The 26,290-nt window shown below is 53.1% G+C and overlaps 1 protein-coding gene across 1 annotated transcript; it reads right to left on the bottom strand.

The window, feature by feature from the left end:
* Positions 1–6,098: 6,098 nt before the first annotated feature.
* LOC132080780 (hydrocephalus-inducing protein homolog) lies at positions 6,099–25,572 on the bottom strand. Its single transcript, XM_059484060.1, has 13 exons — positions 25,543–25,572; positions 23,623–23,757; positions 21,984–22,183; positions 19,230–19,354; positions 17,752–17,956; positions 16,439–16,568; positions 15,187–15,286; positions 13,841–13,959; positions 12,630–12,741; positions 10,542–10,751; positions 8,139–8,371; positions 6,407–6,507; positions 6,099–6,129 (listed from the first exon to the last, which is right to left on the bottom strand). Exons 1-13 carry the CDS (start codon positions 25,570–25,572, stop codon positions 6,099–6,101), a joined length of 1,731 nt encoding a protein of 576 aa, XP_059340043.1.
* Between the last annotated feature and the right edge of the window lie 718 nt (positions 25,573–26,290).

The raw sequence follows: 26,290 nt of genomic DNA, 5'->3' as shown, positions 1-26,290 counted from the left end.
AGAAACACAAGCTTTCCTAGGTGCCATAGGTTTTTGGAGGATGCACATTCCCGAATACAGTCGGATCGTGAGCCCTCTCTACCTGGTCACCCTTAAGAAGAACACTTTCCACTGGGGCCCTGAGCAGCAACAAGCCTTTGCACAGATCAAGCAGGAGATCGCTCATGGAGTGGCCCTTGGCCCAGTCAGGACAGGACCAGAGGTGAAGAACGTGCTCTACTCTGCAGCCGGGAACCATGGCTTGTCCTGGAGCCTTTGGCAGAAGGTGCCTGGGGAGACTCGAGGCCGACCACTGGGATTTTGGAGTCAAAGCTACAGAGGCTCTGAAGCCAACTACACTCCCACAGAGAAGGAAATCTTGGCTGCCTATGAAGGAGTCCAGGCTGCCTCAGAGGTAATAGGCCCTGAAGCACAACTCCTCCTGGCACCCCGACTACCAGTACTGGGGTGGATGTCCAAAGCAAAAGTTCCCTCTACGCACCATGCCACCAGTGCTACATGGAGCAAATGGATTGCTGTTATTACACAGCGCACCTGTATTGGAAAACTGAATCGCCCTGGGATTCTGGAAATAATTACAAACTGGCCGTAAGGTGAAAACTTTGGTCTCGCTGATGAAGGGGAACAAGAAGTGACGCGGGCTGAGGAAGCTCCACCATACAACCAACTGCCAGCAGAAGATCCACGATACGCTCTCTTTACTGATGGTTCGTGCTGCATTGTGGGAATGAACCGGAAGTGGAAAGCAGCCGTATGGAGCCCCACACGACAGGTGGCAGAGGCCACTGAAGGAGAAGGTGGATCAAGCCAACTTGCTGAACTCAAAGCTGTTCAACTGGCCCTGGACATTGCGGAGAGAGAGAAGTGGCCAAAGCTCTACCTCTACACTGATTCATGGATGGCAGCCAATGCTCTGTGGGGATGGCTGGAGAGCTGGAAACAGGCTAACAGGCAGCGTAGAGGAAAACCAATTTGGGCTGCTGAAGAGTGGAAAGACATTGCTACCAGGGTAGGGAGGCTACCTGTGAAGGTCTGCCATGTGGATGCTCACGTTCCCAAAGAGTAGAGCCAATGAGGAGCACCAAAACAATGAGCAAGTAGACCAGGCTGCAAAGATAGAGGTGTCAAAGATAGACTTAGATTGGCAATATAAAAGAGAGTTATTCCCAGCTCGATGGGCCCACGATGCCTCAGGCCATCAGGGCAGGGATGCCACCTATAAGTGGGCACGAGACCCAGGGGTGGATTTAACCATGGACAGTATTGCTCAGGTTATCCATGACTGTGAGACGTGTGCTGCCATCAAGCAGGCCAAGCGAGTGAAGCCCCTCTGGTACGGTGGGCGGTGGTCCAAGTACAAGTATGGGGAGGCCTGGCAGATTGACTCCATCACACTGCCCCAGACACGCCAGGGCAAGCGCTACGTGCTGACCATGGTGGAAGCCACCACTGGATGGTTGGAAACCTACCCTGTGTCTCATGCTACAGCCCAGAACACCATCCTGGGCCTGGAAAAGCAAGTTCTGTGGAGACATGGTACCCCTGAGAGGATTGAGTCAGACAATGGGACTCATTTCAAGAACAGCCTTATCAACACCTGGGCTAGGGAACATGGCATTGAGTGGGTGTACCATATCCCCTACCATGCACCAGCTGCAGGAAAAGTGGAGAGGTACAACGGACTGTTAAAAACCACATTGAAAGCATTAGGTGGGGGATCTTTCAAAAACTGGGAGCAGCATCTGGCAAAAGCCACCTGGTTAGTTCACACCCGAGGCTCTACTAACCGAGTGGGCCCTGCCCAATCTGAGCCTTTGCACAGAGTAGATGGAGACAAAGTCCCAGTGGTACATGTCAGAGGTTTATTAGGGAAGACAGTTTGGATTAATCCTGCCTCGAATACAGACAAACCCATTCGTGGGGTTGTTTTTGCTCAGGGACCAGGTTGCACGTGGTGGATAATGCAAAAAGATGGAAGAACACGATGTGTACCTCAGGGAGATCTGAATGTTGGATAAAACCTCTGTAAATATCACTGTTTGCTGAATGTTATTACCATTGTCTGTGTATAGCTGTATAATGGATGTATCATGTATGTACTTGTAGAGTTAGAGTTTATATTAGTTTTAGTAGTGAGCAGATGATATGGGGATAAGGGGTGGAATGTCCTGGGTTGACCATATGATGCTTTTATCCCCAATCGTCTCATTCTGTTTATGTTGAATAATAAGTTTTGCACCTTTAACAGTGCTCCAGAGAGTGAAGGGGGGAGAGAAGAAGCGCGCAGTTTGTTTTCATACACTGCACTCCACTCCCCCACATTCCTGCTCCTGGACTGTTGTTGTCGCGGACAGACAGCGGGACCGAGCTCTTCTTTGGCTTTTTAGTTAGTGTTAGCTAGCTGAGGCAAAGAAGTTCCCTGGACTGTGTATTTTCTTTTCTTTGGACCTCTTGAAACCTGCTCTGGACTGAACCCCCAGGAGAGCACCTGCAGCTGCACCTGTGGCCCACCGGGCCGGGCCTGGCCTGCGACAATTCCAGCACCGGAGGGACTGATCAGAGACTGAGTGAGCTGCAACCCAGGGACGGGCTTTTCTCAGTTTGTCATCTTTTTTAGAGTGGCAAGGGGTCTCATTGTTTGATATTGTTTTGGTTTTATTGTTTAACAAACAGGTTTTTTTGCACCTTTCTCCAGGGAGGTATTTTTTCCTGCTGGACCAGTTGGGGGGAGGGGCCGATTGGATCTGCTTTTTTCCCACCGCAGCTTCTTCGGGGGATTCTTCCCCAGATTTGGTCTAAACCTGGACAGGGCTCTGGCTGCCTCCTCCTGCCCAGTCCTGAAGTGCCTCCATCGAGTTGCCGGGCAATCCAGACTGGTTCTCATCTCCTTTGGTGGCTGGGGTTTGAATTTAGGTGGGTGGAGCTCATCTCTGGAAAATAAATAACTATGAACAGGGACCTGCAGTGGGAGAGAGGGAGGGAGGGACACCTGCACGAGCAGCTCCTGGCCAGGATGCAGCCCCTGGCTGGGTGCTGGCTCGTTGGACTGAGAAATGGTTTGATCCAGCCCTTCCCAATCCAGGCTGGGGCAGGTCTGTTCTAAAGGCAGCCCAGGGATGGCACTGAGGTGCTGCAGCAGCTGCAACTGCTCGCATTGAGCAATTACAGAGGACAGGCATTTACACCTGGTGGGGATGCAAAAAGCACAGTGGGAGAGGAAAAGACAGAGAAGGCAGCAAAAAGGTGAGATTGGAGACACCGAGGGGCAGACCCAGCCAGTGCCCAGCCAGCACAGCCCACCCAGTGCCCAAGGCCAGAAACTCTGCAGCTCCACCAGGGATTTATCAGGAATGTTCCCCTGACACCGCTGGGGGGTTGGTTGACATTTTACAACACTCCCAGGCGACTCAGGTCGCATTCCCCATCCATCCATTCATCCTTCCATCCATACATACACAGGCTGTGGTGCTGGGATCTTGCCAAGCTCTGCCAGCCTTGGGCTTGGGGAGATTTCTGCCAGCCGTCCTGAGCTCCGTAATTGTGCTCTCTGTTCCAGGAAGCAAGCAAGAAAGATTTTAAAAAACCCAAAACAAACCACAACAGATAAGCCTAAAAAACCTTCAACAGCTCAACCCTGCTCAAGTTATTTCTTTAGGGACAGCTACCACTCTCCAGCTGAAATGCTGGGCTTTTGGGGAAAAAGAAAATTACATGTTCACCTCCAAATTGAAAAGGATTAAGCTAAGAGAACCTTTCAAACTAAAAATTACTGTCCGAAAGCTTTTATCTTTGCAAGAAATCTCTAGGTAAGACCAGCCTGACAGTTAAACAACTGGTTCTTCTGGTGGGGAGAAACCCTCCTCTTTAAGGGAAGCAGCCTGATAGTCAAAAGCAACTGTTTGCTCAAACTTCAGGCTCCCTGGCACAGCCTGCATTGCCTTTCCTTCCTGTTCGCTGATTTACAGGCAGTGCCACGATGGCCCGGGTTCAGATGTTTGGTGCCATCCAGGGAATTTGGCATTGCCATTTCCATATGTTTTAATCGAAGTTTCAGTCCTTGCAACCACTCTTCAAATGCCAGCTTTCCTTTCTTTTACAGAAAGCTCAAGGTTCCCAGAAGACTTCTGACATCGTCTCTTGCGCTCAGAGAGATGACATTTTCAAACAGATGTTTCCAAAGTTACCAGCATTTGAAAGAATAATGACCTCAAATGCCCCTGGATTCCAGCTTAGCCCAACTCCATTCTGTGTCAGACACTGAGATTCCCACCTCTAAGGCAGGAGCTGTTTGTGCCCCCGTCCCTCCTGTCCTTCTCCCCAGCAGCCTGTGCCTGTTTTCCCCGGCAGAATCCCTGTCCCTGTGCACCCTGCCAGGAGCAGCTGCACACAGGCTCACATCTCCCCTTGCCCTCACCAGGGGGTTTCTCTCATCCCCGAACACGCCGATGAGAACGTTGGTGCGATGAGTGCCCAGGGCCTGCACTGCCACCACAACTGGGATCTCTGCTGTGCTCTGGGGCTGCACAATCCCACAGGGCTTGGGGCTGGAGTAGAGCACAGCAGAGTCCTCCTTGCGCTTCTGGAGGGGACACAATGAAACGCAGATTCAGAGGGACCTCTCAAGAAACTGTAGGCTCCTTAACATCCACCACAACAGCAACTTACACACACCTTTAAAGCTCCCCAGGACAAAGGTCAAAGGCACAAACAAGATGCAAGAATTGTAGGGTTAGCACTCCCAGGGGATCCTGCAAGGAGGCTGCCAGCACAGGCACTGGTGTCTGTGGGTGCAGCAGCTTTTCACAACCCTCTAAGATCTCCCACAGGAAAACACCCTGAGGACTAGAGCATCAACTGTTTCCTCAGGAGCTTAAACTGCCTCCTCAAGTTTACAGTTGGGTAGGATCCTGTTCTCAGCAGATCTTTAAGACTGAATAGAAAGCAGCAAGCTCTTATCCAAACCCTTTGTTCCCCTAATAATCTCCTCAGGAATATTTGACAGGAGGAGGTGGATGTGATGCCAAACCTGGGGAATAAGCCCGTAGCAGCCAGGAAGGTGGCTGGGATTCCTAATGAGGATCTTCCTCTCGTAGGGCACCTTCAGGTGGCACTCATCACACAGCACCACTGGGGAGGACACTTGGAGCTCAGGAACGAGTCATCTGGGCAAAGAGATGAGCCCAGGACAATCAGAGATACTGAGAGAATGGAGAATGCCTACCCCCAAAGACTGTGAAATGGAGCAGAACCCATTGGTCACTGTCAAATGCATACTGAAGAGCCCTACAGGGATAAATTGCCTTCTACCTCTTCCCACTCCCACGTCTTGTCAAGGAGGGGCAAACCCTGAGAGGCAGCACCCAGAGGCTGCCAAGTGCCCCAGGCAGAGCACTTTGCCCCACAGCTGCCTCAGCCCCTCCTTTACCCAAGAAGGCTTGCAAGGACTCCTGCAACAGTGCCAGTGACCCACGAGCTCTGGGGGAGCCTTCCCAACAAGGATCAGTGCTCCCTAAGGCTCAAGGAACACACAGCTCCAGGGTCTCAGTAAAACTGACTCCCTTCTCTGCCATGGTGCTGTTGCCCTGCCTGAGAACTCAGCTCTTTGCCCCAGCCCTGGAGGGCACGAGACAGCAGCTGCCCCACAGAGGGGCTGATCAGCCCCTGCCAGGCCCTGCAGCTCCCTGGCTCCTTCACTGCACAGCTGCAGGCACTGCCTGGCCCCAGCTCCACCTGCTGTACACAGTGGCAGCCCAGGCACTGCCTGGATGGCTCTGCCTGGCACAGGGAACAGCACCAGGGAGCTGCATCCCTCTGGGCATCACACTGACACCCACAGCAGCACAGCAGCATGGAATTCTGCTGCAGCAACAACGACTTTTGCTCTCAACTCTGACAACATTAAAGCTCAAAATGGGAAGCAGAGGGAAGGACAAAAACTGGAGCTGACCTGCCACATCAAGGGCTGCTTTCCCCTTGTCACACCTTGCCCTCCCCACTCTTGCTGGGAGCCACTTCCCCTCTGCCATGTGCCCTCATGGACAGAGGCAGAGCCTGACTCTCAGCAGCTGCTTGGTGTGGCCCAAACCAGTGCACGGTGCTCACAGCCAGCACAACTCCACCTCTTGCAGCCTGAAGGAGAGGAGGCCCTCAGGAAATTTGTTCCACCTCAAGCACCAAAAACAAGGCCAATCAATGATATCATTCCTGGTGCCTTTAGAAGAGGGCCCAGGACCGTGCTGGGGTGCGAGCAAACGTGCTTTTCACCACGGGCTGCTGCCCAAGCACTGCTGTTCTCGTGTCCAGCTGGCACAACATGAGGGCATTCAGCAGCACTTCTCCTTGGCAGCTGCAGCCAGCACAGCCTGGGCAAGGCAGTGCCTGGGGGAGGCCAGACAAGGGCTGGTACCTGGCTGTGATGATCAGGGATGCCACTCCCTTGCCAATACCCTCCAGGTCCACCAGCAATCTCCGGTAGAACTCCATCACCGTGTTGGAGCACAGGGTCACCTGGTGGAAGAGAAGAACAGTCAATTCTTCCTTCCCAAAGCTCATTACCCACGGGTGATATCCTCCAGTTCCTGAGGGAGGATTTGCCCTTCATTCTTCTGCTGCTCCATGTGTAGAGCACAGTCTCAGAGTAACAGAAGCCTTCTGGCAATACCACATTTGTTAAATACACCTTGCTATCAGGGCACAGGTCAGCTACATTAAAACATTAGACTACAGCTCCATGCACCACTGCATTCAAATTAAGGGGCCAATTTCTCATCTGACTACAAAGACATCCATGCCGAGGAAATCTGACTTGAGCACAATGAGTTCAGCTTTACAGCAGGAGGCTGAGGGCAAAGTGTGGCCCAGCAGGTGCTGGGCAGTTCATGGCTGCCCTGGGACCCCGAGCCCGGGCTGGCTCTGAGAACTCCGGCCCCACGCCAGGAGTGGGGAACTGCCCCAGGCTGGGCAATGACCACAGGCAGAACCCTCAGAACTGCCCTAGGGTGGGCATTGACCACAGGCAGAACCCTCAGAACTGCCCCAGGCTGGGCAATGACCACAGGCAGAACCCTAAGAACTGCCCTAGGGTGGGCATTGACCACAGGCAGAACCCTCAGAACTGCCCCAGGGTGGGCATTGACCACAGGCAGAACCCTCAGAGCCTCTTGCTCTACACTGCAAGAGACAAGCCACCAACGGGACCAGGCACAGGAGAAAGGAGGAGGATCTGTGTCTTGAAATTACACAAGAAAGGTTTATTCCAAGCAAAAGGATCAGAGCCAAAAGAGCCCTGGACACTCCTGTGCAAGGGCTTTTGTACAGACACAAATCAGGGGGTGGATACAAACAGCAAACCAAAAGGGAATCCTCAGGGGAGCACTGAGGGGATTACATCAAGTGTCTGGGGCCACTTTGGGTAGGAGGGTGGGGAGGATGGCTCACTTGGGCCAATGGGACCTCCAGGCACAGGGGAATTCCAAAAGGGGCGTTGCAGACAGGGATTGGCTCCAGGTTAAATTGGCAAAGAAAGTTGGGGAACAAAAGGGGCTGGGTTTGACAGGCAGGGAAAGAGCTGGAACAAGGGGCAGGGAATGGCATGAGGGACAGCTTTGAGGGAGGCTAAAACCCAGGGGTAAACTAACTCGGGGACAACACGGGGTACAACAGAACAAACCACTTAACAAGGAATCAATACAATAACTTTGAACCGCTACACATGGCTGCAGATTTTTTTGTCTCCACTGGAGCTTCCTGCAATGAACACAAATCATTCTGCTCCCCAGGAGGGGGGAAATGACACCAAGAAGAAAAGCTCACTGCTTGATACAATGACATCTCTCTAACAGCCACCTTCTGCCCTCATCCTTGCTCTGCCCCGTTGCAATCAAATCAATTGCTCTCAAAAACACAAGAATGGTTTCAGGCCTTGACCATAAGGTCTGTGAGCTCAGCATATGATTTTGGAAAGCAAACAGTGCTCCTTGAGGAACATCCCGACTAAGCCAGCCAGCAGAGGCCTCCCAGCAGTGCAGATCTCTCCGTGCCAGCATGCTCCAAGCTGGCACCAGAGCTAAAGCCCTCCCACCCTGCAGTGCAGCTCCAGCCCTGGTGCTGCAGCGGCTGTGGCTGGGCTCTTGCCGTACCTCGATGTCCCGGTGTCCCTGGGGGAGGATGGTGCCTCCGCTGGGATTGATGGTGAACTCCCTGGGCTCCACACGGAAATGGATTCCCTTGCTCCAGGCCAGGTCGGTGTCCCTGCGGATCTGATCCACGCTGTCCACAGCCGGCTGCGTGCCATCGTCCGACATGAGGAGCTGGAACGTCAGGGGCACCGCGGAGCTGTTGGTGAGGCGGCAGCGCTGCGTGTAGGGAAAGCCTGGGCAAGGACACAAATATCCATTCAGGCCCCCAGCAGGCCATGATCCTGGGGGCAAGATCCTGGCAGGATCCAAGTGGCATTGGAGTGGAGCTCTTTATTTTCTGAACTACAGCTCACCCAGAAGCTGCGTGAGGAATTAATCGTGACTTAGTTCCCTTTGACACAGATTCCAGACTGCAGCCTTGAAAATGCCCACTCCTAGCCCTGCTGAACACTGCAAGCTTCTCTCTTTGTGATGGGGACGAGCTCCCTCACCTGCCCCAAACCAGCACCAGTTCTCTCTCAGTGATGAGTGTGCACCCAGACCCAGCATTTACTCTGAGAATTCAAGCTGTCCAATTCCCTGCTCAGCCTGCCAACACTCCCACCTTTTTCAAGACATATAAAGAGTGAGTTGTCAGTGAGAAGAAGCTACAGCAAAAGAAAGTGAGGATGGGATCAGCAACTAGAACGTGATGCAATGCTCCCTAATGCAGCTTCTCTCTGCAGGATCCTTAAGGCATCTCTTGCTTTGGGCCAAACAGACTGAGCACGTGACAGCTCAGAGCCCACTCAGCTGGGGGCACAGCCGAGCCTTGCTTTGAGATTAGCAATCAGGAACCAGGTCCCACCTCAGCCCACAAACAGGGACATCACAGCCGTGCTGCTCACTGAGAGTGCTGCCTGCAAGGGTTTACCTCACTTTGGCTCTGAGATTTGCTTTCCATCCTGCAAAGCCAGAGATACAGCCACTCATGGTGGGGATGTCCTGCAGAGCGCGCAGAGCAGCCACAGCCTGCTCTGCACTGCACATCTGGCTGGGCGGGCCAGCTCTGTGGGGAGGAGACTTCTCTCCAGGCCTGCTCACCAGGAGTCACTGGGACACAGATGGGGAGGAAAAACAACTGCAGCTGCAGCCCAGAGCTTCTCTGTGCCCATCCAAGTGACCACTGCCAGCTCCAGCAGGGACTCCAGCAGGGAGGCAAGAGAGGCACAAAAAGGACAAACCCAGATGTCAAAACCTCCAACGAGACTGAGGCCAGCACATGCAGACAACAGTCAACAGTTACAAAGAAGCAAAGATACAACAGCTGCCTTCAGCCAAAGAGCCCTTAGGCATGAAATTGGATTCAACAGGATCAGTCTCCTGCTTCACACCCATATTTCCATCTGTTGCCTTTCTTCTTTCATTCCTTCCAAAGTCAACTTGACAAGCGTCTCCGTGGTGATGCAGGCTGGGGAAGAAGCAGCTCAAGAAAGGCAATGAGTTTCCTTCAGAAGTTCATGAACTTCATTGTTCTGGCTTTAGGCTTGGCAGTGAACGTTGCCCTGGGTCTGGGAAGGGGGACAGGGGTTCTGGGGGGTTTTGGGGGGTTTTGGCCCTGGGCTGGGCTTTTCCCTTGGGGGTTCTTGGGAGTTGTGGCGTGATGCCGTGGGCGGCTGTGCAGTGGGAGCTGAGGCTGGGCAGGGAGCGGAGCTTCCCTTCCTCCCGCTCGGGGGTCGCAGCTCGGCCGCTGCTGCTGCGGGAGGTTTGTGCTTGGCCCGGGGCTGCCCTGGCTGCAGCTCAGCGCTGGCACCGACCCTGCCTGCCTGCCCCGCTGCTGCTGCTGCTGCTGCTGCTGGGCACTGCCCGCATCCCCCTGCCCTCTGGGGCTTTGCAAAAGGAGCATTTCCTCCTTCCCTTCCCTTCCCGCACCGGCTGGGGGGGATCCCTGCCCTGCCAGAGCCCACAGCTCCTCCTGCTGTCACCAGACCTCCACCAAAGGGGAAAAACAGGACCTGGCATCTGGGAAATGTCTGTCCTTGCCTTCTTGTCTGTGCTCTCCTGAGACAGTCTAGCAAAGAACTGTTATTCCTTTTCCCACAGTTTTGCCTGGGAGCCCTGTCATTTCAAAGCGATAATCATTTGGAGGGAGGGGCTCATCTTTCCATTGCAGCAAGATTCCCACCTTCCTTGGCAGACATCTGTCTTTTAAAGCAGCACAGAGACACCAGAAAATTCTGCCTTTCTATTCCTTGCTTCCACTGGATGTCACAATGGCAAAATGACCCCTGAGGCAGCAGCAGCAGCAGCAGCTCTGCAGTTCACAGCCTGAAGAGGCTGCTGGGGCAGGGCAGGAGTGAGGGATGCTTTTCTGTTGGAAGGCACACATCCCTGAGGCTGTGTCCCAGCCCAGGGAACACTCACCAAAGGAGATGTCCCCGAAGTCGAGCTCAGCGAGGTCGAAGTGTAAACTCGGTGCAGTGACGCTGCCCCTGCAGGCCGAGGACAGAGCAGGCAATGGCTCGGTTAAAGGCATTGCAAAGGTGCGGCTGTCGTGGCTCGGGGGCACAAAACCCGGGCTCAGGGCACCCGGGGTTTCCAGCCAACACAGCCCCGTGTGCTCAGCACAGGGCCCTGGGCACAGGAGGCAGCTCCAGCCAAGGGGCAGCAGCCAACAGCCCCTGATGGGCTCTGGGCACAGGGCAGGCAGGAGAAGCCCCCGGGTTGCTGGGGGTCCCATGAAGGACCCTGAACACACACCCAGACATGGCTCCGTGCCTCAGTTTCCCCATCTGCAATGGCATGGACATCAAGGTGTCCCCACTAACTTCTGTAAGCAGCCCTTCCAGCCACAGCTTCCCTGCTTTGCTCCTTCTGAGCTGCAACTGCTGTTCCCATGGAGGAGCTTTCTCAAGAGAGTTTGACCCACACAATCATTACAGACACTGTTCTGAGACACGAATCCAGGGCATTGCCAAACATCCTCTGAAAAGAGCAGCAACAGTTCTACCCAGGGCACAGATGAATCCTACAGGAAAGGACCAGCTTGTCAGCAGTGCACCAGCTGGCACAGCCAAGAGCAAGAGCTTCAACAACCAAACTTGGCTGTCCTGAATCTAGCACAGCACCTCACCTGCCCTTGAACTCAGCAGACACACTCCAAAAGCCACCAACATCCACTGAAATCAGCACTTGAAGCTGCACAACATTCACCAGTTGATTTCATGGTTGATACCAATCAGTGCCCACTCTGCCTTTTGGTTCAAAATCAAGAACCAGTGAACTGTGTCCTCTATTGTACTCACAGGACTGCCCCTGGCTCTGCTCTGCACATCTCAACAAGAGACACCTGCCCCTGCTCAAGGAGAAAGCTGCTTATGCACAAACACCCCATGGCCATTCTGGGGGAGGGACAGAGGAGAATCAATTATTTGATGGTGAAAGGTTCCCTCTGGATTTCCAAATGAAAAAAGCAGCACTTTTCCTCCAAAAACAAAGGCAGCATCATTGTTTCTCCACTATGGGCGCACCTGCTCACCACTTTTCTCTTGCTAAGGAATAGCTTCCTTGTTCTTCTTTACCCGTCTCCCTTATCTCATTGGTATCATCCAGTGCAGATTGCTTTCATTTCTTCACTGCCTTGAGCCAGTGCCGCCCAAGAGCAGCAGCCCAGCTCCAAAGCTGCAGAGCAGCCAGCATCAGCTCTCCTGCTTCCACTCCATTATCCTGCAGCACATGGCTCAGGCTGGCAGGGACAAGGCCTCACGCTGCTGTGGTGCTGAGCACTGAGCTCTGCCTCCCCTATGATCCGCCCTTCTCCCTGTGGCTGGGCCAGGATTGTCTCTTGCCATGGCACCAGCCCACGGGATGGTGCCCAAGTCCTTGGCACAGTTCCTGACTCCCACATCAGCGCTTTGCTGGCTGTGCAAAGGAGGCACCAGAGCCCTCTGAGCACAGGAGCTGGGGGCACAGCTTGTGCCCCACAGCATGGCCATGAGAGGTGAGCTGAGGCTGCTGCTGCCCATCTGGCAGGGATTATTCACACAAGGTTTTACAAACACTGCTGCTGCTGCTGCAGAATCAGCCAGGCTGGCCCATCTGCAAAGCCCTGGGGGCCTTGCTGGGTGTTCAGGTGGGACATCCCAGAGCAGCTGCTGCCCAAAGCTGATCCATCCCACTGCCTGCCATGGCCCAAGGCACAGGGAGATCCCTGCAGGGACGAGTCATTCCAGCTCCCGGCTACCACACAGGGCAGGAGGCAGCCTGACACTAAAGAAATGCCAGCGGCAGAGCAGAGATTCAGACCTCAGGAAACACCTTTTTCCTCTGCTCCACCCCAAAAGGAGGCAGGTGGGGGATGTCCCAGAGACAGCCACAGATGTGCCCACCCAGCTCCCAGGGTCCTTACTTGATGGTCAGGATGGCAGGCACAGGAGATCCAGCCACACTGAACTGGAACTCCTCCTCAAAGCTCCCCAGCACTGAAGGAGATCTGCACAGCCTGGCTCCCACCTGCTGCAATGATGCCCTCCTCGGGGGCAAACTTGAAGAGCAAGCCCAGGTTGGTGGCTGAAGGGAGACAGGTGAAGGGAGCATCAATAGCTCCTTGGTTCATCAGTTTCACCTGCAGCAGCAAGAAAGCAAAATGGAAATACGTGTGGAATCTTCCCTTCTTGTGAGTTATTGTCTAATGATGCAATGAACACCCAGAAAAGGCAGAAGATGCTTTGTGCTGCTGAATGGCACAAGTCCAAAGATACAACAGGACAAGTTCTGCCTTTGGGTTTTCATGCAGAGCAGTGGCAACTCCACAGAACTGCAGTCACCCTGGGCTTATCCCATGGGCACAGAGCAGTGCCCCTCTGCCCAGCAGCACCAAGCACATTGAGAGCTGGCGCTGAGAGCAACGTGGGCTGATTGCAGCTGCCTAGGGAATCACCCCAGAGCTGCTGCTGCCCCAGTGAGCACAGCTCCAACAGCACCATCTGCTCATTCACCTTTTCCCAGACCATGAAAACAATACCTTGAGAATGAGGCATCAGCATCAAAACGTGCAGACAGCACCATCTTTTGGTGACAAAACTGAGCGTGTCTTTCCCATCCACAGCCAAGCTTTTCAAAGTGTCTGCCATGATGCAGTGCCTCATGAAGTTTTGCAAGCTTGACTCTACTGGGGGAGAGGCAAATAGGTAGAAAACCCCTTTGCTTTATTCCCAGGAACACTTTTCTCTTTCTAGAGCCAGAGATGCACCGAGGCTGAAGTGTGGTGAGGGACTGGTCAGCAAGGGAGAGAACTCCCAAGGATTTCCTGTGATTGCAGCAATAAGCAGAAGACACTTGGCTGGCAGCTGTTGGCAGTGGGCTGAAGCTCAAAGGCAGCCACTTTGGTGCAGCTGCTTCTGCAGAGCCCAGTCCAAAGGTGCCTTGTGTCTGGCACTGCCACAAAAGCCTCTGAACATGCAGCTTTGGGAGCCAGTGTTGGTTTCATGTGCCAAGGGGTTGTTTTGCAGGAAGCCTCCCAGCTGATCCCTAAGGAAGGCTGCCCAAAAGCAGGGACTGGGGCTTCAGGAACAACTGACACACCTTTGTGACCCCCCAGATTTGAGCAGTCCATCAAATATTCCCTGCTCACAGCTGCCCAGGTTGGCAGCAAGTCCACAGCTGCACCAGGCTTGCTGCTGCCTCAGGAGCCATCAGGATCCATCCCAAGCCCTGCTGCTCACCTCACAGACATGGGGGGTGTTGACGAAAACGTTCCCAAGGTTCAGAGTAGGAGAGCTGAGTTCAACCAAGGGTCCTTGGCCTTCCCCTCTGAGCTGCAGGGGCAGCCTGCTCTCACAGCCTGGGGAGAGATGTCCATTGCAGTACAATCATTCCCTCTGCTCCACTGGATTTTCCAGGCTGCCTCAGTGCTAGACCTTGACTCTGAGCTGGATGCAACCAGCTCCTGATGCTGCAGGAGAAGATATGGACCCTTCTCTTCCCTCAGGACATATCCCCTGAGGCTGACTTGCAATTTCTAACCCATTCCCTGGGCTGCTTTCCAATTTGAGCCACCAGTTTGCTGAGTTTAAAACATCTCTGGTGCCTGTAGTGACAGGCCATGGAGGTATGGGTAGAAATGGAGAGAAAGGAGATTTAGGTGAGATATTCGGGAAGAAATTTTCCCTGTGAGGGTGGTGAGGCACTGGAGCAGGTTCCCCAGGGATGTTGTGGAGGTTCCAGCCCTGAAAGTGTTCCAAGCCAGGCTGGATGGGGCTTGGAGCTCCCTGCTCTATGGGGAGGTGTTCCTGCCCATGGTAGGGGCCTTGGGACTAGATGATCTCTAAGGTCCATTCCATCCTTACCATACTGTGATTCTGTGGTTTCCTTCCCATGCACCTAGAGGAGCTTTGAAATCCATTCAGTGCAGGCACAAAGCTCCTACAGAGTTTGGCAATTGCCAAACTCCCTGGCCCAGGAGCACAGGACTTTGTTGCCCAAGTGCTCCCCTTGTGACACTCAGCACTGTCTTCTATTGCCACAGACTGAGAGCTGCAAGGTGACAACTGCCACACAGGGAGAGAAGCAGCTGCTGGCCAAGGCTGCTCCCTCTACCAACAGCCCGGGCTCAGTGGGCTCAGCCCCCTCTGCTCTGCTGCTGTCTGGGCACTTGGAGGTGGTCCAGGCTCAGGGAGCCCATTTCTAACTCAGCTCCTGCTTCCTGATGATGGATCCATGGCAAATGGAGCCATCCTGGAGGCCAGGGGCCTGCAGGGGCTGAGTGCTTGTTCACTGAAGCTGTTCTGCTCTGGAGCTCTCTGGCCTTTGAGGGAATGCTGGCAAAGCCACGGCATGAAAACCTCTCCCTGCACTGCCTGGGCTGTTCTGGGATCACTCAGGCACACACAGCATTCTGAGCCCTGGCCTGGCACGGGAGACTCCCTGGGAGCTGCAGGGCCAGGGGGGATGTGCCAGCACTGCCCTGCTGACCAGGGACCCTTCCCAGCACTTCCATGGGAGCCCAGTGGGCTCAGGCTGGCACCATGGCTTCACTGAGGGGGAGAGAGGCAGGGCAAAGGAGCTGCACCTGAGATGCTGCAGTAAGCCACACTTCCATACTCCAGTGCTTCCAGGGGTTTGAAGGTCACCTTGATTTCAGCTGAATAATTCGGCCCGATTTCTCCCTCCTGCAGCAGAAAGAGACAGCAAAACATTGCTCTGCAAACTTCACATTGCTTGTTTTCACCACCCTCCTGTAAGCCTTTGTTTAGAGCATCAGTGATGAGTGAACAGCACAAGGAGCCAAGGAAACACTCCAAACCCAGCCCAACACAGCTCTCAATGCTCAGCTGATCAGCTCCCACTCTCCACAATATTCCTGCTGCTCTGACACAAGCTCTTGGGCACATCATGCTGCTGTCAGCTACAGTGGGATGCAACTGCCACTGTGCCCTGCTGGCTCTTGGCCTTAGATGGACCATAGCTGTAACCAAGAAGAGAACATGATCCCCTTCCTTGGAAATAAAAATATTAGTTTAACCTCTACTGAAAGAAAGCAGAGGCTGGGATTATTCTAGGGTTTACTCCAAGATGAGAAGGATGTTCCACTGTGCAGAAACCAGGCATTCATCATCTCTCACAATGCCAGTACTCAGAATCAAGGCTCTGGTTGATGGGAGCATGTGGCAGTTTGCTTGCACCACCAGAAAAGGAAAAGGTTTTCTGTCCCTGTGTGCAGGACAACTCCAAAGGCCCATTTCAACCTTCCACCCTGGTGTCCAGGCTCACAGATGACACTGGAAGGGACACTCAGAAATAGTGCAAGGCATGGTTACCGGAGGGCATTTCTGTCATGAACCTTGGGCTGAATTTGGCCTCCTTTTGCCAGGGAACAATTGCAAGCTTCAGGTCAGTGTGTGAGCTGGCAGTGCTCCAGCAGCCTCTGCTGAGCCCCACGTGTGGGGGGAGCCCCTGCCTACAAGAACTGCTCCCTGGGACACTGACAGGGCATGCAGGCAGTGCCTTGAGCTCGAGCCTGGCAGCAGAGCTGGGCTTTGTCAGGCTCCCAGCCCTGCCTGGAGCCTGCAGGGCACAAATGCTTTCAGCAGCGAGCCCTGCAGCCTCACCAGAAACTCCATGTCCTCCCTGCCAGCACATGGGGCCAGCTGAGGATCTGCCCAGTGACCACAGCTGGGGAAGGGGTGGGTGTAGGGAGTAGGGTGGATGGGAGGAGGAGGAGGAGGAGGAGGAGGAAGAGAATGTTCTCAGCTATCACTTATCATTGGCTCAAGGAAAAAAATGTCATCAGAGAACAGCATGGGGTCTTCTTGCACCTTTACCATCTTCTCCTGGTCCATGCTGCTCAGGAGGGCACTGTGATCCCCACAAAAGCCCTTCACCTTCTCTGTTTCTTTCTCCTCTGGGAAGTTTTCCTGGGACACCTCTTTGGGCGGCCGCAGCAAACACTGCCTGCAGCCCCAGGGAGAGACAAGGCCAGCAGATGGTTTCATGAGCCACAGATTTGCAGAGAGATGTGTGAGCACAGGAGAGCAAAGCACTTGAGGAGGAGCAGCAGCAGCAGCTCCCCAGCAAAGGCTGAGCCCAAGCCACGAGGGTCCCACAGGGATCAGAGGACAACTTGCTGTTCCCTGGCCCAGCAGGGAGTTTCACTCCACACTTGCAAGCTCAGCAGAGGTTTGCAAAGCCAGCATCCCTCCAGAGAGCCTCCTGCCTCAAAGCCTCTGCCACAGCTGAGGGAGAATCAACCAGCCATTTCTAGTGGCTTTTCCTCCCACTGAGCTGCTCGGGGGGGCACAGAAAGATCACAGAGCACCCACTGCAGCATTTCCCTGGCAAGGGGAGACAAAGCTGGCTTGCAGCTACGTGTTACCAGCATCACTCTTTGTTTCTTCCAGTTTGGACCTGCCCCGTTCCCTACTCTGCCTTTCACAAGAGCATCCCAGAGCACTTCCACAGGAAATTGATGAATTCAGGCACTGAATCCCTTCAGGGACATTCAAGTTTTTATATGCAATATGCATGAAAACAGAGGCTCTGAGAGGGGAAGGAACTTTGCTGTGCAGGAGGGAGACAGCAAACTCCTGGAGAGACCTTTTCATGAGCCAGAGCTTTTTGGATCCCATCCCAGTGCATGGCACTAGAATGTCCTGAGAGGGAAAGGATCCTGCACTATCTTCTCTCACAAAAAATCCTCTCTGCTCTGAGAGCACAAAACCTCTCTGACAGCAGCACAGGGACACACTACCAGCCCGCAAGGCAAGGAGATTTTGAAGGAACTAAAGGGAAAAAAGAGGGTGTATCACCTTTGGAAAGAGGGACTGGCAACTCAGGAAATGTCTAAGGATGTTGCCAGATCATGTAGAAAGAAGGTTAGAGAGACAAGAGCCCAATTAGAACCTGAGGAAATCCAGTCATCCCAATCAACCTTTCCTTCCCAAAATGCCATCCCTGGTTGGAGTATAAATGACCTGGAATGCTGAGTGCTGAGCTCCTGAAGCCCAGGGACACACACCCCAGTGCTGGGCATGGTTCACTTGGCCTAAACCATTCAAAAGCACCAACATCCCCTGAGGCCACACGTTAGTTTCAGTCTTGGGCCTGTATCTCACTGAAATGCATCTTTCAAACCAACCTCCTCTTCGCTTCATTCTCTTCTTCCTCAGTAGCAAAAGCCTTCCACTGGAAGTGGGCTGTGATGTTACTCCTGTTTTCAATGAACAGGGTTCTGTGGCTTGACATGGTGGTGAAAGTCTTGTCAAGCTCCACGGAATTTGTGCTCAGCCCAACGTTGATATCTACAGCTTCTCCCTGGAGCTTTGTGTGGATTCTTTCTTCACCTGGAACAAAGCAAAGGGGAGTCTTTGCTCAGCTCACTGGCTGATGGAAGCACAAGGGACAGAGCAAAGCACAGGGCACAGAAGAAAGTGTCCCAGTTTTGCGCTGAAGGAACACTTCTGTGGACCACCCCATTGATCACATCCTTCAGCTCTGTGTGTACAGCGTGAGGATGTCCTGGGCACCTCCTAAAACACCTTATTTCTGAGGGTGTTTGTAGAGATTTGGCCCCAAGGGGACAGGATGGAGAGGGAGATTGGTCCATGTGCTCCGGTGACCCACTCAGATCACCAGGATTTCTGCATCCAAGTCCTTCAGGTGACAGGGCTGAGGAGCCCTGCTCAGTCCCGCCTTGCCCAGGCTCTCCCCGGGCATCCCAGGAGACTCCTGTCTCTCCTGATCCCTTGGATCCCTTCTTGCTGACCAGCAAATATGCCTGGGGGCAGGTGGGCAGCAAAAGGAGGCCCAGAGGAACAAGTGAAGTGACAGCCCACAGCAGGAGGGGACACAGGTGAGGAAACACAACCAGCCTGGCTCTGCAATGTGACAAACCACTACAGAATGAGCACCGTGAAAATCATCTCCCTGTCCAAACCCACAGGCACATCAGACTTTAAATATTTTATATTGTTCTGATCTGAAAAACCAAGCTGGAGCATTTCAAATCAAATAAGAAAGGGACAAAAGGAAAGATTAGTGAGTACAGAGCAGTTTCTACATTCTACTGAATGGGATCCCTCAGTCTAGAAATCAAATGGGAGATAGATGTGAGAGGTTTGCAACAGCTTGAACAGCCTGGGAAATGGGGACAGGGAAAAATTCGTTTTGATTTGTCACAAAAAAGGAACTTGAGGGCCTGAAAATGTTGTTAGGCAGAAACTACATCTATGTGTAAGGGCCACACAGAAAAAGGGCCTGTGACAAGCCAATGGAGAAGCAGCATATGGGACAGAGGTGTGCAAGAAATCCATTGCATTGGAGAGAGTCTGATGGAGACCTCACCTACAGCACTGCCCAGGAACCAAATAAAACTTCACCCAGGCATAGCTACATGGTAGTGGAGAATCAGAGTTCCTCCTTCCTCCACTCAGCAAGTCCCAGCAAAACAGCAGTCAAAAATCTTTGCCTTTCTCAAGCCCCTAAACACCAAGGAGTTCTCAGTTTGCTTTGGGGTAAGGCTGAACAGGGGAGGCACCTCTGGAGGCAATGCAGGGGATGGGACAGCAGGGAGCCATGTGCAGAACTGTCCTGTGCCCTGCAGGGCCCAGCACTCACCTGAGCTGCAGCACACGGCCAGGGAGCCGCAATGGGCACCGCTGGCCAGCGGGTGAAATGCCACTGTCACCTGCACGGTGTCACCAGCGCCCAGAGCTCCTGTGGCCGGCACCACAGAGAAAGGACTGCAACACAGAGAGAGGGGTCAGGCTTGGGGACGCCTGGCCATGAGATTCCTGCTGCACTGCAGCTCCCTTGGGCAAGCAGGGAGCAAACCAAGCACAGGCAGCACAAGAGACAGAACAGACAGGATCACAAACAGCCACTGAGCCACTGCTGACAAGATCCAGCCCTCACAAGACCCTGGGGGTAAAATGGCCTCAGCTCCCCATACTCTGCATCCAGCTCTCTGCAATGAGGCTCAAGGCTCCCACTGCCAGCAATCCCATCAGAGATTGGTTTGTGAAAAGCACAGAGAGGGTTCAGAGCTATTTGCATGCACAACTTGACACTGACTGCCTCAGGAATTTCTCTTTTCCTGCTGCCTACAAATCCCATCTCAAGAGATGCAAATGGTAGGGCACTCCCTGTCCTGGGAGATTACAGCCTAGGAATCAGACAGGGAGAAGGAACTTTTCCCTGAAGACCAAGGAATAGTTCCTGTTGAATTTGCAGTGTGCTTCTTTGGTTTATTTTACCTTGAAATCATCATGATTTAGCTTAAAAAGGGCAACTTTTAAAGGCATTTCAATGAAAGCTGCTCTAAGAAGAGGAGTAATCAAAACTCTGAAAGAGTGCAAATGCAGACTAGAGCAATACAGTGACATGGAAACCCAAAAGGACGATGCCATTTACAGTCTGAAGGGTCCAATCCCAGCTAAATGGAGCACCATGAGCAGGAGCACATCAAGGAAGCAGAACCGGAGGTTTCTGTGTGTTTACCAGCAATGCAGTCTGGGACTCTGGGCTGTCATGCAGGCTGGTAACTGTTTGCTTGGCCCAGCAGAGAAACTCTGTGCAATGTGTTGGAAATAATGATGCAGATGCGTTGGTGCACTTTGGATTTAACAGGAGCAATCAGGATTTAGTCACCAGGTAAACAGCTCTTGCCTGATAAACACAAGACTCTGTGCTTTGATGCTCAGGGACAGCTCAGGGGAAATGTGCTTCTGCCCAGCAGCTGCTGGGCTTTGTGCCCTTCTACAGCCCCAGTGAGGAAACAAAAGTTCCTGGCCTTGGTGCTTTGTTGCTGGTCAATCTGTCACTTCAAATGTGTTCTGGGGACTTTGCTGATGAATGCATCACACACAAAAGCAAAGAGAACATCTGGCAAGCTGAACTTTGTTCATGTCAGTAGTAACAGCTGATGAACTCGCTTCAGGTTCTGCTCATTCAGGACCTCTTGCTGTAATTATGGGCTGACCTGTTCCCATTGCCACTGGTGAGGACATCACTGCTGACTGATGGAGAAGCCTTGGGCCAGCAATGTTCATGTGCTGGACGTGAGACTTTGGAGGGAGGGGAGGAAAGACAAGGCCCCAGCAGCCCCAGAGCCAGATCAGTGCTCGTGCTCCTGCATCTGCCCCGGGGCTGATGCCAGCACTGCTGCAGCTCTGCTGGGGCTGGGGGGATCAGGGCCTGCTGGGGGCAAGGCACAGCATTCTGTTCTTAGTCTTTGGCCAGAAATTTCACCGCAATAGACAAGCTGCCAGTTAGGGGAATCCCTGGCCAGGCTTCAGCACTACCTTCCATTCCATTCCCTTCCCACTCCTGCCCCATCTTACATGCTCCTGCCTTCAGGTGGCAGGATGGGAATAACATTCCAGGGATGACTTCAGGGCTTGCCTGAGAAAGAAGGTGTCTTCTTCTTTTCAAATTATCAGGAGAAGAGGATCCAGCCAAGTTCAGGACTCAGGTGTCAGGACTGAAAAACTGAGTGCAAATCAGCCCCCGCATCACCTCCATCCCTGGGCTCTACCCACCAGACTCCTCTGTCCCTGCTGTAGCAGTCATCTCTCACACACACCTGGCTCCCCAAGACCCAAAGACACAAGCTCCACAGCTAAACTTAACTCCTCTGAATTTCGGCCAACACCACTAAACTGTTCCCTGAGCCCACAGCTAGAAGAGCTGTGAAGGAGACATCCCTGACACTGTAAGAACCAAATTAAAATCGCTGTCAAGAGATGGGCCTGGAAAGCTAAATTTTGGGCTTTTCTCTGTTAATTGTCAGCTGCTCCTTAAGACACTTCTCATCCTGTTAGATCCATCCTCTCAATGAATCACTACTGCACCTGACAGGCAGAAAAGATAAGGTATGGAGGGGGTTTTAAAAGGTTGTTTTCTTCTGCTTTTATACTAGGTCCATTGACATGTTTGTTTTCTTGTAAGGCATCTAAAGTCAGGTCCATGTCTCCCAATGGCACCTTGCAACCCCCAGACACTGCTCTTGCTTTGAGCAGTGTCTTTGCTCAGATGATTTCCAGAGGTCCCCTCCAGGACCACTGCAAAGCCACGTGCCTGTGGCCCCCCAGAGAATGGCTCTGTTTGGCTGACAGTGCTGAGGAAGCATTTCAGAAGCTGCTTGTGCTCAGCAGGGTGCAAGCCAGCTCCCAACATGTTCCAGCAGCCTCCAGGAAATCTGGGACACAGAAAGCTCCAAGGCCACTGAAAGCAAGAGCAGATGCCTTCCATCCTGCTCACTTCCAGCCAGGCTGCAGGGCAGCAGATCCGGTGCTTGGTTCCTTCTGTAGCTCTTTCCCAACTCTGCTCTCACCCAAAGCTGTTTGCACAGGGACAGATGAGCTGCCTCACCTCTGCGTGCTCAGCTGGTACCGAGCTGCCCGGGCACCGACATTGTGCACCAGCAGAGTCTGCTGGGTGCTGACCTTGACTGGACACTTGGAGAAGTCCAGCTGGGCAGGGAAGTCCAGCACAGCTCGGGCACCAATGGCCCGAATTGGCACAACGATCCTTTCCCTTGCAGTGAGGCACACCAGCTCGTGGCAATAATCCTGCAGGAAAAGAAACTGGCTCAGCACAGGACATTTAATGCCATCCCCATGGCAGAAGAAAAACCATTTCCTATACCCCTTCAAGGGCATCCATTTACCTATTGCACCCTCAAATGAACACTAAGTTCTACTGCTATGTCACGTTTTAAAGGCACCTGCGCACTTTGCAAAATCCGTCTCAGTGGCATTCAGCTCTTGTGTCACTTGGGTCATACAGATAACAGCCCTAGGCCACCATCATTTCTACTCTAAACTTTAATGATGTTAAAGAATTCCTAAGCCCCTTCTAAGCAACATGGAGCTGGGGAATACAGGGCATTGCTCTTTAGGCTTCTATATTCCCACTGTCTGAGAATAGGACAAAGTGTTCAAATAACTCTTAGCAGCAAAAGGAAGAGGAGAAAACAGCTGCACCCAAAGACATCCTGCACCTCTGGCCTGGTGCAGAAACATCAGTTGGCTCATAACTCCCCTCTAACTTTGCCTGTCCAACCAAGTCAGGAGAAGAACGGTGCTAAGAGGTAGCAGGATGCTGTTGGAAAGGGCCTCTCTTTGTTTCCCTGCAAGGCTTCCTCCCTTCCATGCCATGCCCTCAACCCTTCTGTATGAACAAGCCTCCAGATCAGAACATGAACCCTCCAGATCCCAGCACTGAGATCAGACTTGCCAGGGCCTCAGCACTGCTGTTCAAACCTCCCCACAAAAGCACCTTTGGCACGGAATGGGTGCCAGCTGACAGAGCAAGCACAGGGACAGGCATGAAGACAGAGCCCCAGCAGTGTCACTGCCACGGGCTCTGGGCTCACAGCTCTGCCTGCAGCTTGTACCTGCCCTACACCAGCTCCTTCAGGCAGGTGTCCAAGTGCCCTGCAGCTCAGCAACCTCCTGCTGACCAAGGGCACCCAGGGCCCAGTGTGCCTGTGCCAGGCCGGGCTCACGGGCACAGCACATCCTCTGCCCTGGCCCTGCAGCTGTGCCATGCTCACTTGTGCTCTGGGACAGCACAGCTGACAGGCTGCACAACAGAGGGGGTGAAAAAGCACTGGCTGTGCTCCAGCCCAGGGGCAGGCAGGGAAGCTGTTGGCAGTCCAGGAAGGAGGAAAGCTCTCTGACCTCTTTGTTCCTCCGGTGTTTTCCATCAGAATGAAACCCCTTCCACTGGACCTAGAGATGGCCCAACATCTATCAACAGCCCTCTGTCATTTTCATCCTGTTTCCCGTGCATCTTCCCTTGGCAATGCTCAGCAGTGTGCAGGGAGGGCAAGCAGAGCCTGTCAGGCCTGGCTGCAGTGCCTGCCAGCAGTGCCAAGGTGTGACTGGCTGCAGGCTGTCTGCCCACACCTGGAGCCCAGCTCACAGCATGCAATGGGCTGGAGCCAGAGTGCAGGGAAAACAATGGCTGTGGAGATCATTGTGTGCTTTGGCTCCTCCAGCCTCACCTTGTTCTTGCTGGGGGTGAAGCGGATGCGCACAGGGGCAGAGGCGCCCGGCGGCACGGCACGGTACGCATCGCTGGAGCTCACCAGCTGGAAGTAAGGTGAGCTCTCCATGGAGACCTTCACCACGTGAAGAAACTGCAGCAAAGACATGAAATTATGATTTTGCCACTTGTGGAAACAGGACAAGGGGAGACCTGTCCATGCCCTGCTAACATCCCTCCCCTGCCCCTTTTCCAAAGCACTTCCAGCTGAGCAGGCACAGGCACATCATTCACAAGACTGAACTTGAATCCCTTCTCTCTGGCTCCAGCATTTTGGCCAGGGGCAGTAGGGCAGTGCCTGCTGGGAAGGAAGGGCCGAGCAGGTCAGCACCAGCAGGATGGAGACACAGCACCTGAACCAAGTCACCTGCATGTTCAACAAGGCCAAAAAACCTGCTGGCTTCTGCCTGCACACAGCCATGAAGTGGTCATGTTCCTGAGGGGGAATGTGCTACCTAAAAGCAAACCAGCACATTTCTGTGGGGGAAGGAAGAAATTCCCTTCCAGCAGATCAGGTTTGGGTAGGGACCTTCTGGGGATACAGTCAGGCAGGCAGAGCAGCAAGACAGGAGACCAAACACTGTGGTCTTACTGGGAATAAAAGCAAACCTGAAAAGCAAAAGAAGGAATGAACACAGCAAGACAATCCCTAAAACAAGAAGATGGCAAAGAGAATTTAAATGGGCAGCAAAGCAGCAAGCAAGAATCATAAAACCATGAGAGCAACCAGCTTGCCAAAAGTGACAGAAACACAGGCGGTGTCTATTGACCGTGGGGCTTCAGAGGCATTTTCTGCCTGGAGAAACAGGACCAGCACTGACTGACAGTGTGGTTCCAGTATGCAAAGCCAATCTTGGCTCTCCGGGGCTTCCTGCTGCCTGTGCAGGCAAGCTGGGCTGCTGGGCATTCCTGCCTGCAACCAGCAGGCCAGGTTCGGCCCTCTGGGGTACACAGACACAGCACACATGCATTTTCTAGCACAATGATATCATCAACCCCTGAGCACCAAAATGCTCTCCAAAAGTCTAAACCAGATGATTTGGACTCCCTCCTCTCTCCTCCTGCCAGCCCACTCTTGGCACAAGCCTCACTTGAGAAAATGTTTCCCTGACTGAAATTCAAATGGTCTCAAGTTTTCCTCTTTACAGTGGAACACAATTGACATTTTCAACTTTTCCCTCTCAGCTCTCTTGGGAAACTGCAAAACAATGCCAATTTCTTCAGGTGAAGGTGGAAACCTCCAGGAGCACATGGCTTTGGATGTGCTGTGCTTCTGCAAAGGGAAAGCAGAGCACTGTGTTGCTTTTGGAAAAGCTGAGCAGAGCTGGATGAAGCTGAGCAGGAGCCTCAAGTGGCACCTGAAGGCCTCTCACTGCTTCTGCTCCATCACTCTGATTGCAGGGCTCTTGCAGAACACGGTTCCTGCTGGGCCAATGCCATTAATGAGAAGTGATTCCAGCATAAAGTGCAGAAGGCTCAGCCCCTGAGCTTTGCCTGTGAGCTGCACAAAGGGAGCCAAACTGGCTGAGAGAGGCAGAGATTCCTACCAGGAGCCAAGATTAACCAAGGACACACAGGGTGTGCTATAGACCCAAGGCAAAGCATGAGAGCAGGTAAGAACTGTACAGCCCTCAACATTCCAGTCAATCCAGAGCTTTCAAGAGAAGGAAACTCCTTTGGGATAGACACCATCAACGCCTGGCCAAAATCTGGGGACAATTCCCAGCACAGGAAGATTTCCACCATCTTGCAGAAGAAGGTGCTGAGACATTTTCTTCTGCATGTGCTGCAGCACATAACTTGCTTTGCTCTACACTGAGGGAATGAGAGCACTCTCCTCTTCCAGCACAGCGTTAAAGCTCTGGGTGCCAGCACTTACCTTTTCCTTATTCATGAGAGACAGCACCATTTCCGACACCTCCCGAGCGACAAAGTTCTGAAATACCAGCTCTGGTGGGGAAACCCCAAACCAGCTCTCTTTTGGGGCAGCTGATGGCAGCTGGAGAGGAGAGAGAGCAGGGAGAGCTTCAGCTGCTGTGAGGAAGGTTCATGCAGGAGAATCTTCCACTGATCCCCAGTGAAGTACAGACTCTGAGGGAGCACGTCTGCCCAGCCCACACTGGGCAAACAGTGGCTCCCCCACCTCTGCTCTGAGCTCATCCACAGCTGCTGGGCCACACAGAGCAGGCTCAAGCCAAGCTGCTCTTTTGGCATGGATTTCTCCAGGTTTCTTTCTCCAGAATGCCAGGCAGCACGTTCCTAAAACACAGCCCTGTGCCCATGCGGTCACAGAGCTCTGGGGCACTGACTGAGCACTCATGGAGTAAGTAAAACCCATGAATTTACAGGAGACTCCATGGGAAAGGATTTGGGATGTCTTTTACTCTGGGACAGGGAAACCGAGGCCCACACAACTGCAAATATCTTTTTTGCTCTAGAACTTAGACTTCAGTAAGAAGAGCACAGGACCAGAGCAGGTGTGAGAGATGAGGTGACATTTGGCTGAAGCCAAAAGGTTATTAAGCAAAAGAATGGAATTTGTTGGTTCTGTGTGTTATTTGTGGTTTGCATTTGTTCAGGTTGGTTTGTTGAGTGTCACAGTGAGAGGGGCAGGGTTGAAGACCTGA

Source organism: Ammospiza nelsoni, chromosome 17 (genome assembly GCF_027579445.1).
Source record: "Ammospiza nelsoni isolate bAmmNel1 chromosome 17, bAmmNel1.pri, whole genome shotgun sequence".
NCBI classification, from domain to species: domain Eukaryota; kingdom Metazoa; phylum Chordata; class Aves; order Passeriformes; family Passerellidae; genus Ammospiza; species Ammospiza nelsoni.
This window is presented reverse-complemented; position numbering and strand designations above follow the sequence as displayed.